Here is a 17,341-nt window from a genome sequence, read left to right on the forward strand (position 1 = left end):
CCCCTCCCGCCCCCCACCACAACCTTGTAAATGGGCAGCTGGCTGCAGTGTGACTTGGCATCGCCCCAGCCCCTGCTTCTGCGATGGTGGTGGGAAGAGGCTGGGCCTGAGAATAAAAGGTCCTGTGGGTTAACTGTGGGCCTGATGACCACAGGGTCAGCGGTTTAAACACCGGTCAGTGACCCTGAGGGCTGGCTGCTTCCAGAAAAATGTAGTCATGGCGGGCCTATGGGGGGCTGCTATGAGCTAGGCTTGACCCGATGGCAGTGGAGTCAGGGACAGATGTCAGCTCTGGGGTTTCCAAATATGGTGCCTGTGAACAGGGTGCAGCTCCCTCTGCTGGGTGCTGAGCACCGCTGCTGCTCTTCTTCAAACCTCTCGCTGTCATCGAGTCGATAACTGACTCATAGTGACCCTACAGAACTGCCCCTGTGAGCTCCCAAGATAGAAACTCAATCGGAAAGCCTCATCTTTCTTCCCCTGAGCATCTACTGGTTTCGAACTGCTGACCTTGCAGTTAGCAGCCCAATGAGTAAGGACCACATCACCAGAGCTTCTCCTTGCGGGGGTTAGTTGCTGTCAACACAGTCCTGATCCATGGTGGCCCTGTGTGTGCAGGGTAGAACTGCTCAGTGGGGTTTTCCAGGCTGTCAGCTTTCTGAAGCAGATTGACACCCATGGCTCCTGAGGCGCCACCTCGGGTGGTTTCCAGCTCCCAGTGTTTCCGAAGCTCACTCTTGACGGCTTGGCTGTTTGTGGCAGCCAGAGACCCCCCCTCACCTGTAAAGGGGACCCAAAGAGGTTTTCCCTCCAGATTTAAGTTAGGTCGGGTTGTCTAGAGAAAAACACTGGTGTCATTCCTGTAGATAGAGAGATAGAAATGGATGGATGGATGGATAGATAGATAGATAGATAGATAGATAGACAGACAGACAGAAGAGCTGCATATCAATCAGTACTTTGGTATGAAAAGGGCATGTTAGCCCAGTTCAACTCAAATCCATGGGCCGGAAGCTAGCCAGAGTCCTTTTCTGAGTCACTTAGCTGCAGGTAATGATGCAAAACGGTGAAGGGAGATACAGGGGGCCCCCGGGCCGGTGGATGCAGAGTCGGTCAGTGGGAAAACAGCAAGGTGGTAGCTCCCAGGATCAGGCAACCCAGATTCGGCTGCCTCTGGAGGCAGGCACACAATCCCAGGGAGGAGGAAGGTGAAGAAGGTCCTGAGAGAGGAAGAGAAATCCTCACTGTCATAAAAAAAAGGCCACCCCTCCCGCCCAGGTGGCATCATCAGCTGGGACTGGATCGATAGGTAGGATTTCACCTTACACTGTCACACAGGGTCAAGGCAATATAAAATTAAACCTCCACACCTGCCCATTTGTGTAAAGCACAGATCCTCATGCTAATTGGACCTACAGGTCCCTTTACAGGGGAAAGAGATATACACTCAGTGCCCCCCTGGCAATTAAACACTCTCATACTATAGCCCATTATCCAGGTCAGAGTGTAGGTATCCTTTTGTGCAGCACCCCCCCCACCCGCCCCGGACCATCCCAGTGCCCCCAGAGGGCAGTACCAGGAGCCTGGGTGCTGTCATGGAATACATGTTCAGCTGCTAATCTTAAAATCAGCAGTTCAAAATCACCAGCCGGTCCTCGGGAGAAAGAGGAGGCTTTCTGCTCCTGTAAAGTGTTAACGTCTCGGGAGCCCACAGGGGCCATCCTAGTCTGCCCTGCAGGGCTGCTCAGAGTTGGAATTGGCTTGATGGCAGTGAGGAGATGGCACTGCCCACTTTCGGGGCCATTGGTATAGCGGAGCTAGCCTGTGGCGGGCCCCAAACAAGCAGCCCCTCTGCCTTCACCTCCCGCCCCTCTGCCCGCCCAGGCCCAGAGCCAGAACGCATGGCCCCCTCAGCTGGCAGGTAGTGGTGTGGGGCTGAGAGAGTTGTACCCACCCCTGCTGTCAATGCCCATCTGATCCCTTCCCTCTGGGGCTGTGTCTTCCAGGCAAGAGTGAGGGAGATCACCGTCTCTCTGGACTCGGCTCAAGACTTCATCCAACACAACGTCTCTTCCATCGTCATCGATGTGAGTTTTCTTATTCTTCTTTCGCTATAAAAATGGGTGTGTCCCAACATGGGCGTGTGACCTGCATGGCATGATTAAATGGGAGGCTGTCGTTAGAGCCTGTGTTAATCTGGGTAGGCTAGAGAAAAAATCCATGGACACACATTTGTGTATAAGAAAGAGATTAATATACAAGAGCAACTGAACATTGAGAAAACATCCCAGCTCAGTCCAGATCAAGCCCATAAATTCGATAGCAGCCCATATGTCCAATACCAATCTATAAATTCCTCTTCAAACTCAAGAAACACATGCAATGAAGCCAAATGCAGGACAATCACAAGCCAGTGGGTAGAAAGTCTTTGGGTCCAGTGGCGTTGTAAGCATCTCAGTGCTGGCAGGGGTCTCTCTGTGGCTTCTCCGGCTTCTGAGGTCTGGTAGCATCCAAGTGGCTTGTCTTCTTCAGTGTCTCCTAGGAAGTAGCAGAGAGAAAGAGGTGTCTTCTGCCTCCAAGGAGGAAGTACCAGATTCCCCAGAATTCTCAGGAGAAGGCCATGCCCACACAGAAGTCTCATTGGCTATCTCCAGATTGACAGCCTAGCCTCCACCCCTGCACTCTTAATCTTTACATTGACACCAGATTAGGTGACTCCCACAGAGCCCCAGTTGCAGTGGGTGAAACAGGCTACTAACCACATGGTCAACGGTTCAAACCCACTCCCAGCTCCATGAGAGACAGCCATACGCTCCGGGAAACGGGCCCAGTCTGGGGAGCCCCAGGGAGCAGTGCTCTGCTGTCCTGTCCGTGTCAGGTGTGATTTGGGTTGTGATCATACTACTGGGTTACGCGTGTCTGATTTCTTCCCAGGAGAGCCAGGCTTACTTGAACACCATAATACAATACTTCGAGCAGTACGTGCAGTGGGCCAAGGACTCTGTGAGTACTTCCTTTTAGGTGGAGAGAGGGGTGGGTGTGTCCCTGGTTGGTCCTAAAATAAAATCGGGAGGAATTACAAAGAAAGGCACCCTGACATGGGTGGAGGCAAGGGAGGGGTGGGCGTAAGGGGGAGGCGCCTTGAGACTGGGCAGAGGTGTCATACACACCTCTGTGGGGTTATCTTCTGTGTACTGGCCCCCGTCTCTGTCTATTCCTCTCTTAACTTGAAGGCCACCATCTCATCTCCTCTGTGAACCACCAACTCCTGAGCAGGCTTACATAGTAGAGTGCTTCGTACAGCCCCTGGGGCCCCGGGCGACTGCTGCTTAGTTGAGCTCCTTAGGGGTGTGTGCAGCAGGGCGAAGTTCCCAGTGGGTTTAGTTTTAAGGTCGGGGGAAGGCGGTCGGAGCAGTTCCGTTTTCCACTCAATAGTTCGTACATCAACTGCCATCCCCACACGGACCAGCCCCCCTCCCACGTCCTTACCGTGTTTCCTGTTTCCCTGTCTTCTCTCCCAGCCTTTTGGGACTCTGGCCTCAGCGTGCCAGGAGTTCCTTGGCAGCGGTTGCTGGGTCACACAGCCTTGAGTCCGTCTGGAGACTCATTGTGACCCTGTGGGGTCCCCAAGGCTCTCATCTTTGAGGAAGTAGGCCAGCAGGCCAACCCACTCCCGCCGCCCTCCCCCCACCTTCACCCCCCAAGGAGCGCTGGCGCCACAGTGAACGCGGCCCAGGACGCAGCCATCACAGAGCAGCTGTAACCCAGGATGGGGGCTGGCCAGGGCCTAGAGACATCCCTGGGGGCCCCATAAGAGAGAAAAACACACAGAATGTGAAACCCCATTTCTTGAATCCAAGAGAGGAGAAAACCCAGAAAGCACTGAAATTGAAGAAACCTACGGTTTCCCATGTGGCAGGAGGAAGGCGGCGGTGTTAAGTCCATTCAGTGGATTCTGGCCGGTAGGACACTGAGCACCAGTGTCGCTTCGGTTAGGTGCCGTCGGTTCTGATGCATAGCAACCCCTGTGCACAGCAGAAGGGAACCCGCCCCATCCTGTGCGTCCTTACCGCTGTTCTTAGGCTTGAGCTCTGGTTGCAGTCACCGGGCAAAGCCATCTCGTTGAGGGTCTTCCTCTTTTTCATTGCCCCTCTACTTTCCGAGCAGGATGTCCTTCTCTAGGGACTGGTCTCTCCTGACCACATGTCCAAAGCATGTGAGACGGAAGTCTCGCCCTCCTTGCCAGTAAGGAGCATCCTTACTGTCCTTCTTCCAAGACAGGTCAGTTTGTTCGTTGGGCAGTTCATGGACTTGCGGTACTCTTCACCGGAACCATAGTGCACATGCCTTCATCTTTCTTGGGTCTTCTTTATCCCCTGTCCAACTTTTTATGTGCAGAGGAAGCGATGGAAAATGCCATGACTTGGGCCAGGCCCACCTTAGTCCTCCCTCACAGTCGCCGCCTTGGGTCTCAACATTTTATCTATTTGTTTATTTATTTGATCAAACTACTTTATTGGGAGCTAATACAGATATCATATCGTTCCATAGTCCAGTCACATCAAGCAGTATTGTACAATTGTCACCACAGTCAGTTTCAAAATACCCTCTTCCTTCTTGAACTCTGTCAGCTCCCCTTTGCCCCGCCTCCCCTGTTACATCCCGCCCCCCCCCCGAACCCTTATTCTACTTGCTGTCTATAAACGCATCAATCTTGGGTTTCATAGATCGAAGAAAAGAAAAACATGTAACAAAATTCAAGCAGGTTACCTCCAATGACAAAATATATCAGAGATGAACTCCAATCTGAGAGAAAGAAAAACACACAGAAAAAGCTGAGGTTTCGTGCAGCAGAGTTACCCAATGCGGTGCATCATTTGATCTCTTTATTGCTGCTTCCTGAGCACTGACTGTGGACCCAAGCAAGGTCAGTCTTTCTCAGGTTATCAGGATGTTACCTACTGGCCTAGTGGTGAGGATTTGGGTTTTCTTTATGTTGGGTTGTCATTCATACTGAAGGTTGCGGTTCTCAAAAGTGCTTCATCTCCTCCTCACTTTCAGCAAAGTATGTCATCTGCATATCTCAGGTTGTCAGTAAGCCGTCCTCCAGTCCCGATTCCCCATTCTTCTTCATATAATCCGGCTTCTCTGATGATTGTACAGATAGCGCAATCAGTGTACAGATGGAGTAAGTATGCTGGCAGGATACAACCCTGACACACACCTTTCCTGATTTCAAACCCTGTGGTATTCCCTTGTTCTGTTCTCACAACGGCCTTTTGAACCATGAGCACAAGGAAGTGAAGTGTTTGTTGTATTTTGTTTTGGGGCCCATCAGTGAAACTAAATCTCCCCGCTGTTGTTGAGTCAGTTCCAACTCATGTTGTTGTTGTGGCTGTTGTTTGGTGACATCAAGTAGGTTCCAACTCACAGTGGCCCTTTGCACACCAGCTTGAAACACTGCCCGGTTCTACCCCGTTCTCACAATTATTGTTCGGTTTGAGCCCATTCTTAGAGCCGCTGTGTCCATCCATCTCGCCAAGGGCCTTCCTCTTTTTCTTTGCCCCTGCTGTTTACCCACATGATATCCTTCTCCAGGGACTGGTCTTGAGGGTACAGACGGAGGGAGACGGAAAGGGGAAAATGGAGCAAACCAGAAAGAAAAGGCTCCTATTTCCCCACCTCCACCCCCTAAAAGACATATCTGTTTTATTAGCCATACTAAAGAACTCTTTCACTCTCCAGTTCTTCCCACTACCTCCATTTTTAATAATAGTGTATAGCGCTTTCAGTCTGCACAGCTGTTCGGTGATGTGGCTTGTCGTCTTCACAGTGTGACGTTCTCCTGGTTTCTGTCCCCATGGGCTGGGTCCAGCCACCGCGTCCCCTTGCCCCCTTCACTGCTCACCTCCGTTTCAAAGGGATCCTTGACCATCTGGTCTCTTGGAGGTGGTCTTGTTGGTTCTTAAAGGAGCACAGGGTTTACGGGTAGGTGATGGTCATCTTTCTTTTTTGGACCCAGTTTGTTTTATAGCTACAAGATGGCCTCAAAGGTCAGCTGCAGTTCCAGGTGTGAGGAGCCCCTCAGGGTACCAGTCCTGGAGAGTCGCCAGTCTCACTCAGGTCCCAACTCCCCCAACCAAACCCACTGTCAGAGAGTCTACATGGGGTCATAAAGAAAGAAAAACCCCAAGCTCACAGTCATTGAGTCGATTCCCCTCAATGTGTATTTCAGGCTAGAACTTCCCCAGAGGGTTTCCCAGACTCTTTTCCCCCCATCATTTTATTGGGGAGGGGGGGGCTATTATAGCTCTAATCACAATCTATCCATCCTTCCATTGTGTCCAGCACATTTGTACATATGTTGCCATTATCATTCTCAAAACATTTTCTTTCTACTTGAGCCCTTGGTATCAGCTCCTCAATTTTCCTCCTCTCCTCTCTTCCCTTATGAACCCTTAATAATTTATCATTTTTTTCATGTTATAATTTTCATTTTATAATTTTTCACCGACTGCTGTCTCCTTTCACCCAATTTTCTATTGCCTATCCTGCTGGGAGGAGGTTATATGTAGATCATTGTGATCAGTTCCCCCGTTCTCCCCACACCTTTCCCTTCCCCTCCTGGTATCGCTACTCTCATTATTGGTCCTGAAGGGTTTATCTCTCCTGGATTCCCTGTTTTCATGCTGTTATCTGTACCCATGTACATGCTCTGGTCTAGCTGGATTTGTAAGGTAGAATTGGGGTCATGAGACTAATTGGGGTCCAAGACTAAATTTTTATGCTCAAAAATATACTCACTTTGCCTCCATTGTTGGGTGGGTTTGAACCGTTAAACTTGTAGTCAACAGCCCAACACTTCTCCCCAAAGGCCACCAGGTCTCCTGTAAACCAATCCAGTGGGTCTGATTTTCGAACCAGTAGGTATTTGAGTGAGTGAGTGACGGGTTTCCTTCAGTCATTCATGGGGATGGCACATTGGTCCATGATTCATGGAGCAGATTTCTTCTGGCCTCATGAATGGGGACACCCTATTCTGACTTTCAAACAGGCCTAGTAACAGCGACCGACTGTGTGCATAAAGGGTTATTGGAGCCAAGCCAGGCCCATGTCTATCGATGCTGCCTATGAGTGATAAATCCTAGTGGCACAGCCATAGATGTTTGGCTCCTAACTCCAAGCTCAGTGGTTCAAACCCACCAGCTGCTTCGCTTAAGGGAAAGATAAGATTTACAGCTTCAGAAATCCCAGACAGGGTTGCTACGTATCAAAATGAGCTGAACAACAGCGGCTTGGCTTTTGGTCCGGTTTGTCTTTGCGTAGCAGCAGAAATCAAGTCATTTTGGCAACATGTTTCTGTCAGAAAATATCTATTCTCTGGGCCTTCTCCCAACATGTCTGCTGGGCCTGGTTCCAAAAAGTTCCGCCACAAAGCCATTGGGCCCACATGAATTATCCCATTGCACCACGAGTCCTACAGGTTGAGACTGACTTGCTCCACTTAGCCAATGAGGAAGTCAAGGCCAAGTGCATGGGAGTCGTGGCCAAGAGGACATAGCTGTCCTGGTGAGGAGACAGGCCTGAGTGTGTGTGTGTGTCTAACCCAGGTGTGCTCTGCGCTATCTCCCACAGATCACCAGGAAGATTGCTGCCTGCAGGCCCCTGGCCACCGTGTTGGATTCTGCTGTCGACGTCTTTCTCTGCAGCTATGTCGTGGACCCCATGGTAAGAGTTTTCTCTCACACAGTGAAACGGCCCCAGAAAGCCATCAGCTCTGATTTTTGTCCTCTCCAGATTTCGGCACCCAGTTACGTTTCCGTTCAGACCTCTTACAGGGTTAGACAAATGCGTAACCACTATGCCACCAGTGCTCCTGTGGAGTCAGCCCACAGGTGCCCCCAAAGAAAGACACTGGGAGGTGGTATACGGCTGAAAACTCAGCCCCTGGCCAGTCTGTGGGGTGCAGTTCTGCCCTAATGCAGTGCGACCCCCGTGAGTTGGAATCCATTCAGCAACACATGGTCAAACGCCAGGTTTCTAGAATGAGCGGGTGTGTTATCATTACATACACTTTCCACGGAGGCTGGCTCACCGTGCATTGACACACCAAACTGAGCACTTGTTAAAAAAATTCAAAACTACAGCACAAAGCTAAACGTCATTTTGCCAATTCCCCTCCACCACTGTGGTTGCCATGTACTCACGGGTGAACCTTTACCCTCACCTATCGGTTCTCTTCCCAGAATCTGTTCTGGTTTGGTGTCGGGAAGGCTACGATGCTTTTACTCCCGGCCCTCATCCTGGCCGTCAAGCTGGCCAAGTACTACCGACGGATGGAATCAGAGGACGTGTATGAAGAGTGAGTGCCCAGCGTCCTGGGAAGCGGGGACGGGGGGGGGGGGGGGGGGCGTGTCACGTAGTGGATGCTGGGGGCACAACCTAAGGGGCTGCTCTCTTCTGCCGGACTTGAGATCCAATGTCGTGATGCTTTGACTTTACTGAAGTTTAAGGTGACCTTTGTGCAGGACCGAATTTCTCAAGTATATGTTAATTGCTCTTGTTGTTTATTTTGGGTGGTTTTTGTTTGTCTATTTGTTTCTCAATCTTTTGGTTAATCTTCTCCCCGGCTTGTTTAACCAGCCTCTCTCTTTCTCGTTTTACAGCGCCTCTGTCTTGGGGACCTGGCATTTTACTTTATGATAACTGTTGTTTTTCCTGGTCCTTCTCTGGGCTCCTTGGTCTTTCCCTCCCTCTCCTCGTGTCTGCTGAGTAGCTTGCGCTCCATTCTCATTTCATGCCTCGTCTTCTCAACAGCCTCTCTCCTGGGCTTGCACCCCTGCGGGGCATCAGCAGTAGAATGAAAAGACCCAGGGCAGCTGCTGGGCTTGACTACTAGTGATTTTAAAACGTAATAACCCTGTCTCCCTTTTTGTTTGTATTTTGTAGTGTTGAAACTGTACCCATGAAAAAGTAAGCCCCCTTTTCCTTTGTCTTCTTTTTAAAGATCCATGTTCTTAATGGGGATTGGCAGGGGAGGGAGAGTTGATTAAGATTTGATGGATTTTAAAAAGTTAAATTGATTCTGTCTGAACCACGTCTTGTAGCAGTAGGAGTACCCATGACAAATACAATCTAAAGGCAGATGCGTTAAATACAAATATGCTTAAAACAATGCGTGCTGGGACCTAAGGGTAGTTAGGAAACGTGACAAATGATTAGGAAAAGAATTTCACCTGTAAGAGCAATGCTGGGCTTTTAAGTTCATTCACACATGTGTGAAAGAGCACCCAGTTGCAGCAATACAAGTCTTGTGTGCCCTCAGACATCATGAAATGACAGCCTTTTTAAAGTGACAGCTCACAGCCATCCCACAGTAGCATCTAGTAGCCCAAGCACAAGTCAATTCTAAAGACTTTAGAAAAGAGCGTTGGCACATAAGGGCCACACAAGGAATACTTGACTTTAATTTTTAAAAATGGATCTGTCACATTCATCTACAGAGTAGCTAGCTGCTTCAGTGTCTAGCACATGTACCCTTTTAACAATGTCTTTGTCAAACGACCGTGTTGCCCCCTACTTATCACGACCATGCCATTGTCCTTGTAGCCCGTGGTGTAGACTCTTCATCATAGAGATAACATAGTCTCCTTGGTGTCTTTATTTCTGTTGCAGTCTGGAATATGGTAATAATGGTTATCATAAAGATCACTTGTATGGTATCCCCAATCCTTTCATGACAAGGTAAAGCCCGCGTCCGCAAGTGCATGCCTGCCCTGTGTGTGTGTGGGAGGGGGGTATAAAAGCCCACCACCCGGGGATCATCTGTGGATCAGACACTGGGTTTCCTGCATGTCTGGAATGCTATTCCCCTTTCCCTGCATGCCCCCCTCTGGATCGTTTGTCTCCAATCAGCCCTGCATAGCATTTGATGATGCTGCATGTTTAAAAGGCCAGTAGTCACTTGAGGAACAAATGACTCAGCAGCTAAGGGTTGATGCCATCTTGAAATGCTATGTGTGTCTGTAGAGTTCTATGGGTGCACTGCATGCTGGCTCACACGTAGCTTTCCACCCCCTCCAAATCACCTCCGTGTGGGTACCGTCCACAAAGCCCTCCCGCCTCCCCACCTCCTTTCTCCCTCCTTTCCTTCCAACAAATTAACTGTGAGCAGTCAGATCCGGAGCCGTGACTCCCTGCTTCCAAAATCCTTATGAATTTATATCCTCTGGAATTAGGGTCCCTATGAGCCGGGATTGACTTGGCGGCAAAAACCTGGTTTGTTTTCTAAGCATTAAGGAGGAGCTTCTGTGGTTGGGGCTTGGTAGCCCTGGGGGTGCAGTGGGTTACCATCAGGCTGCCACTGAAAGGCCAGAAGTTTGAAACCACCAGCCCCTCTGGGGGAGAAAGATGAGGTTCTCTACTGCCATACAAGTTACAGTCTTGGAATCCCACAGGGCAGTTCTCCCCTGTCACTATGAGTCAGAATCGACCCTACGGCAGTGAGTTTGAGTTTGAGCATCTGGTTTGAGGGCAGTCATATCTGGGCAGTGTAAATGCTTAGCACACTTGGCTTGGCCGCTGACTGGAAGGCTGGAGGTTCAAGTCCACCCAGAAGCCATCTCCTTCTGACTGCTCAGCTGTTGAAAATCCTCTGGAGCAGTTTCACCCCAATGCAATGGGGTTGCCGTGAGTCCCAGTGGACTCACTAGCCACTGGTTTTAATCTGGCCGTCGAACCAGTTCCCCTCAGCCTCAACCCATGGACACCAACTAGTCTGTAGATGTTAACACAGACGCCTGCTTCTCTGGATGCAAAGTAAGCCCTGGTATTTGCCTCTGCGTGTGGGTGCCACCATGATTTCCTGCGGTGTTGACCCCACAGATTTCCAGCTGCACCGCAGGGGAAAACTGTACTTGGGAACAAAAGGTCAGAGAAGGTACTGAACTCTTCAGGAAAACCCTTCTCTGAACCAGACCATAGGCTGTTGTTGGTATTGGATGCCATCGAGTCGGCTCCGACCCGTACCAGTCCAATGCACAACAGAACCAAAGGCTGCACCGTCCTGAGAAGAACACAGAACACCGAGTTGAGGTGCAACTTGACCGCAAAGACTTGAATGAAAGTGACTGGCATTGGTTGTTGGCTGTGACCGTGTGTCTCATGTTCCTTTCATCAGCCTTGCCTAAATGCCCGCAAACTCCGGCTTCTCCTTCGTCCCTCAAGACGGGCAGAATGGAATACAGACTCTAAAGAGCACGTATCAAAGGGACTGGGAGTTGCTTGCAGGATTGCTTTTGTATGAAAGACACGTGAGCCTGGGAGACATTCTTCTCTGGAGATGTGTTGGATGAATGAATGGCTTGGGACTCTTCCATCTTGGCTTTGGGCAGACCCCTGGAGGAGATCACATGGGCAGCTTGTTTTCTTTCCTCTTCTGAGGAACTCAGTGAGCTGGATAGTGGCATGACGGTTTTTAGTTACCTGTTTATTATCAAGAGAGAGAGTCGCTTCCTGCGTGCCCACAAGCTTGAGAGGATCAGAGAATGGGGTTCTGCCCAATTCCTAAAAAGCTCAGTGTCCTGGAGCCAGCGCCCGGCGAAACCTCTAGGGCAGAGTAGACCCGTCCCATAGGGTTTCCCAGCCTGCCATCCTTGCTTCAGCAGACTGCCACATCTGCCCTGCATGGCGCAGCTGGTGGGTTCAAACTGCTGACCTTCGGGCTGACAGCTGAGCACCAAGGCACCAGGGCTCTGCAGCTCTGCACCGTTTGTCCCCCAGACCCACCCTCTACCCCCAAACAGAGGCTAGACCACACTGCTCTTCTTCCTGGTTACTCCTCCCAGCAGCCATTCTGGAGACTTGGGAAGGCAAGGTCATGCCCAAGGCTACACCGCCAACAAGAGGCCAAGCTGAGAGTCCAACCTACAACGTGAGTGTTCTCTCTCTGGGTCTCCCAAAGGGTCCAAGCAGCCTGGAGATGGCGCACCTTATCCTCGCTCGACTCTGAAGACCCTAAACTGCCGAGCAACTGCACGAAGCACTGCAGGGAGAGCCCGTTCCCTGGGAAAGGGGGACATCAGGGTTTTAGATGAAATGTTCTCCCTGTTGATGTTCCCAGCATTGATGAGGAGGAAAATGTAGCCAGGGGAGGGGGTCAGACAAAACATGCCTCCCAGCGGTGGATTCTTGGGGAGATATAGGAGGCACCCACACAGGCTGTAGTCTACGGCCAGCCTGAAGCTGGCAGGCTCCAGGGAACTCTACGGGAACCTTGGCCTTGTGTTCTGGCTGGCCCAGGAGAGGGTCTGTAGAGCCCTCGCCCCTGTGTTTGAGGTTGAATGGCTTGGGGAGCCAGTTTCTTTCTCCTTCAACAAAGACGGCAAATGTGAAGCAGCAGTGGCAAGGAGCTGCCACCTTCTTCTCAGCCTACACCCTCTTGGTCCACTTTGTCCAGAGCCCTGAATGAGAGAGAGCAAGAGTCTGAGCCCAAGCCAGGTCAACCAGAGAGGCGAGAGCGTGTGCCATGTGCTCCAGAGACGGTGTCTGTCACCAGTGCCCGCTGCTGGATGCCTGTGTATCGACTCCCCAGACGTTAGCCTTGGGATCTCAAGTCCTCTTGAGAAGGTCCATCTAAGGGGGGGACCCCCAGGACAGTTTCTGGTTACTTGAATCAGTGTGTCCAGTCTCTGGCGTTTCCAGAACCGTGTCTCTGCGAGGTGGCGGTGGTACCACAGGAGCGGCGTGGCTGGATGTGACACCGGTTGTCCAGGAGGGACGTCCAGCTGTCCCTCTGCAGAAGGAGGCGTGTGGCCCTTCCAGCCCTGTTGTGTGAGCAGCTGGGAGCCCAGCCCACAAGATCCCTTGGGACATAGACGTGATTTTTCCAACGAAATTCCACTTGCTGACAAAGCAGTTCCAACTCACGGCAGACCAGCCCGTCGGGGGCAGAACTGTGCTGTGGATGGCTTTCAACAGCTGTTTTTTCAGGAGATCATCAGGCTTTACTGTCAAGATGCCTCTGGGTGGCTTCAAACCTCCAGCCGTTTGATGAGTGGCCGGGCAACTTCACCATTTGCCCCACTCCGGGACTCCATCAGAGATGGACGTCCTTCGGAAAGTTCGGTCTCAGGGTGGAGTGCTGAGGGTGGGCAGGGGAGACTGAACCCTCTGGCCCCTTCATGGATGAGCATAAGTGAAGGTGCAGCAGGCGGCACACAGACCAACCGTGCCAGGTTCCCCAGTCTGCAAGGCAAGCACACCTTCCCTTGTGGTTACTTACTAATGTGTAGTCAACGTGTTTCACATTTTTTCACCACAGTGAAGACTCTGCTTCTAGGTCTGGCTGGCCACTGTCTCTTTTCCAGCCTCTCAGAATCAAAGTCCCCTTTTTTCAAAGTTCCAATTCCTGATAGGGACAGAGTGCCCAACCCAGTAAGTGAGGTAAGCACAACTGGCTTGTGCTTTCTTACTAATCAGTAGTGAAGAGTGCTACACATTGTTCACTGCATCCAAAATGTAAAACCCACGTGAATCTGCTTACTGCAGATAACTCAGTAGGGACCAGCAAGTGTATGCTTACCCTATGGTGCCTGGCCCTGGACATACTCCAGTGTGCACAGGTCACGTCCTACCCCTGAACCTACTGGGGTCCCCAGAAGTACTGCAGTTTTGTGGAGTGGGCACCAGGACCACCTCAAGTCCCAGAGCCCCTGTGATTTTCCCAAGATCATAGTTGGGGAAGGAAGGAACCAGAGTCAAGGTTCACAACCGCTGGTCGGGCGTCTCATCCTTGCACCTAGACTTTTCTATCAAACACACCTATGCCTCCCTCATCAACTAGCTTTTCATCTGAAATTGCACAGTTAAGACCCCAGGGAGGTCTTCCTAACTGTCCTGTCCAGTTGTCGGCCATCTGCAAGGACAAACAACCGAGGCGCAAGGCAAGAGTCGCACCCGCTGTCACTTGGGGCAGGCCGTGACTCTCAGTAGTGTGGCAGTTGAGTAATGATGTCTGTTTGGCAGCCCTGCCACCATGTGAGCATCCTCCATTTCCCCATCATGCCGATTTTCACATAACCACCTGCTTTGGTACTCAGCGTGTCGGGTAGTGAGGAGCGGGTGTCAAGGGCATTAGCGAGGATGGCAGGGCTCCTGCAGTCGGTGCCGAGGGCTGCTTGGAGGGAATGCACACCGAGTGTTCTCACCTGTGGTGAGCTCCCACTTGCGTCTGGCCTCCGATCCCAGGCTGATTTTCAAACACTGCATGAGGGAGCTGGGTGGCTGCATGGCCTGGGTTTCATTCACTGCATCCAATGGTGAATACCCACCATTCTACTTCCTGCCGTTTGTTTCCATGTACCCGTCTCTAAAAGCAAAATGAACAAGCCCCGGGAAAACCCGTTAATCGTTGGCAGTGTTCCCAATACGCTTTCTGTGTGTGGTCCCTATCCATCTCGTGATTCATCCCTGCCTCCTTGTCAGCAAGGAGGGTACAGAATCCCCGGGAAGGCTTGTCTCAGAGGTTTCATTTGTGCGCACTCTCTCTCTCTTCCAGCTCTATGGTACATGATAGCTGAGGATGAATTTGCTTGAGGTAAGTTGACTGCCTGAAGAGACATTAGTGGAGCAAGAGAACAGTTTTTACCACACTAAAATATTCAACTGACATAGCTGAACCCTATATGAGTAGGTGATCTATATCTGTGTATGATGTTACAGTATGATTATATCTAGACTTAATGATTGTATCCTAATGTATGCTTAATGGCTACAGAGAGTTATGTGAATATATAGACACACACACCAATTATGAAAGGACTTCAAAAAGTTGGTGGAAAATTAGATTATATTTTAATTCCATTTTTACAAACTTTTTGAAGCTCCTTATTGTGTGAATATATATGCTACTGATATGTATATTCTAAACATATGCTCTCTGTAGACACGTACATATACCTAGTGCAGACATAGTGTTTTGTGTATGCCTATATATATTCTATATATACAGATCTACATATAGCTTATGTAGTCTTTGTGTGTATCCACACACACATAAGCTCAATGTTGGCATATATACACTATCAGTCTATATGTGTACACAAACACAGTCGACGAAAAGTGCAGGCTCTGAAAAAACCTGTGCACCAGCCATGGGCTTTGATTATTATAAACTTGAAAGGTTTTCTAAGTGTGCATATTAGCCTTTTTTTTTGAGGGGGAGGGGCAACAAATTTACGTATAACAAGTGATCACATAGAGCATGTTTAGAAACCACACTGATAATGTGATCACGCAGGAGGCTGAACCAAGAAGCTTGCCTCCTGAAGGCATCTGTCTTCTCTGGACTTTGCCCCCCGGGTTTTATTGACTGCAATCATTGTGCTTCACAGTTGAAAGCCTGGCTCTAAACTCCTGTGTGACCTTCTTTTCAGCTTCAAGACCCTCAGAATGGGAGGTTCTTAGACTTCTGGTCGCGGCTGGCCCCGCAAGCGCTTTCCAAATCCCAGATGGAGCTGGCCTGGCCTTCCGAGGAGCATCCCCGCGGCCAGCTGTGGAGACGAGGCCACTCCCCTCTGGACGGGCTGTCAGGATGAACCCCACACTCCCAGGGCCAGTCCTTTGCCCATGGCCACCCTGCCCACCCGCCTGCTTTATATTACTTGAGTTCTTTTTTCTTCTCACACTGGGTTCCTGTGTGGACAGGACAACGTAGAGTGATCCGAGCGGGATGCTTTTCTGGGTCACCCAGCCATTCCAGTGTCACAGCTCGGTTTGTAACCCGCTCACTGCTGAGCAGGGCCCTCCACACATGCCTGCTTACAGGAAAGCCGCCTCTCCTGCTGGGCAAATCTTGTGAGCACTTCTGTTACCACGGCCAGAGTGTTTTCAACAACTGAGTATTCGTGATTCCCTTCCTAAGTCAGTGTTGACTTACTGCAACTGCCCCTGCAAAGTTGTGAGGATGACAGCACCCCCACCCTTTTTTTCCCTTTTCTTTCCTTTTTTACGTTTTTAATCGCTTGTCATGTTCGTTTACAGGCCCCACCTCTTGTCGTGTTCAGAAATAGAATGAACAGCCCATCACAAAGCGATCAGTTAATGCTCCTGGCACACATGAAAGAGTCAGAGAAGAGGAAGCCTGAAGGAGAAGACATGCCATCCTGTAGAGAGTGTAGCTATTGTAACATATGTCACGGACAGGGGACACTTAAGATCCTTTGCCTAAACCCTTATTGGAGAGCTGCAGGGTAACCTGTTAACAGGTGTGGCTGGGATTTTTTTTTTTTAATGAAACAGAAGACAATTCTGCCAGGTCTCTTAGGTTTGGGGTCTCACATGAATGAAACCTTTGAACTTGGTCTGTACGAAGCCCAGGAAGGACACAACAAGCATCTGTCTACCTGGGGATTTTTTCTGTTATCTTTGTCATCAACAACCGTGATCAGAATGAAAAAAAAAAACTGTTGAAGAAAATTGATCATTCATGTACAGAAACCGGAAGTGTAGATTTTATTTCCTGCAGCAAATCTTTGAATCTGTACAGTGCAGTCCTGATTTCTATCAATAAAAAGAACGTGAAAAACTCTGTGTGCCTGCTTATTGCTTCCCTAGCCTTGTTCAGGGGCGTCCAGGTGGTCCCATCTGCAACTGTTAGGTCATGCCCATGGTTGCTGCAGGCGCTCTGTGGGTCCATCTTGTCCAGGGGCTTCCTCTCTTTCCTTGAGCCCCGACGTGAGCAAGCACGACATCTTTTTAGAGGGACTGGTTCTTCTGCTGACCTGTTCAGAGTACATGCCGGCCTCGTTCTGGGTGCACCTCCTTAAAGACAGGTGTATTCCTTCTTGGGCAGTTCATGGTGTGTCCGATGTTCTTAACTCAAATGCAGACGAAGGAAACCCAAAATGCAACCCACTGCCTTCAAGTCCGTTCTGACTCACAGCGACAATACGGAACCAAGTAGAACTGCCCCTTTGGGTTTCACAGACGAAACCCTTATGGGAGCAGACAGCTTCCTCTTTCTCCGGCAAAGTGAATGTTGAATTCGAACCACTATCCTTTCAGTTACCAGCCAAATGCTTAAATTAACGTACTGTACTAATGGCTCTTGCATGACCTCTTTCGGTCAATTCTGGCTCAAGTAACCAATAGGACAGGGTAGAACTGCCCCTTTGAGTTTGCAATGCTGTAACTCTCTTTAAGAGCAAACAGACTCATCTTTCTCCCACAGTAGCTAATTTCCTGGAGGTTCAAACCTACCTAGGAAGAAAGACCTGGTGATCTACCGAACAATCAATCACTGGAGCCTTGTTCTAGTCTGATAATCCACTCAGTGGTGATT

At 50.1% G+C, this 17,341-nt stretch overlaps 1 protein-coding gene across 1 annotated transcript in view; it reads left to right on the plus strand.

Moving 5' to 3' along the window:
* Nucleotides 1–16,573, plus strand: part of PROM1 (prominin 1) — a 115,510-nt gene extending 98,937 nt beyond the window's left edge. The window contains exons 20-27 of the mRNA XM_075544510.1: nucleotides 2,007–2,087; nucleotides 2,935–3,003; nucleotides 7,636–7,728; nucleotides 8,247–8,362; nucleotides 8,950–8,973; nucleotides 9,676–9,744; nucleotides 14,558–14,596; nucleotides 15,435–16,573. Coding sequence (XP_075400625.1) covers nucleotides 2,007–2,087; nucleotides 2,935–3,003; nucleotides 7,636–7,728; nucleotides 8,247–8,362; nucleotides 8,950–8,973; nucleotides 9,676–9,744; nucleotides 14,558–14,579 — 474 coding nt within the window. The 3' untranslated portion in view covers nucleotides 14,580–14,596; nucleotides 15,435–16,573. The remainder of the gene's footprint in view (nucleotides 1–2,006; nucleotides 2,088–2,934; nucleotides 3,004–7,635; nucleotides 7,729–8,246; nucleotides 8,363–8,949; nucleotides 8,974–9,675; nucleotides 9,745–14,557; nucleotides 14,597–15,434) is intronic.
* The last annotated feature ends 768 nt before the right edge of the window (nucleotides 16,574–17,341 follow it).

The sequence above is a fragment of the Tenrec ecaudatus genome, chromosome 3, assembly GCF_050624435.1.
Source record: "Tenrec ecaudatus isolate mTenEca1 chromosome 3, mTenEca1.hap1, whole genome shotgun sequence".
Taxonomy (NCBI): Eukaryota; Metazoa; Chordata; class Mammalia; order Afrosoricida; family Tenrecidae; genus Tenrec; species Tenrec ecaudatus.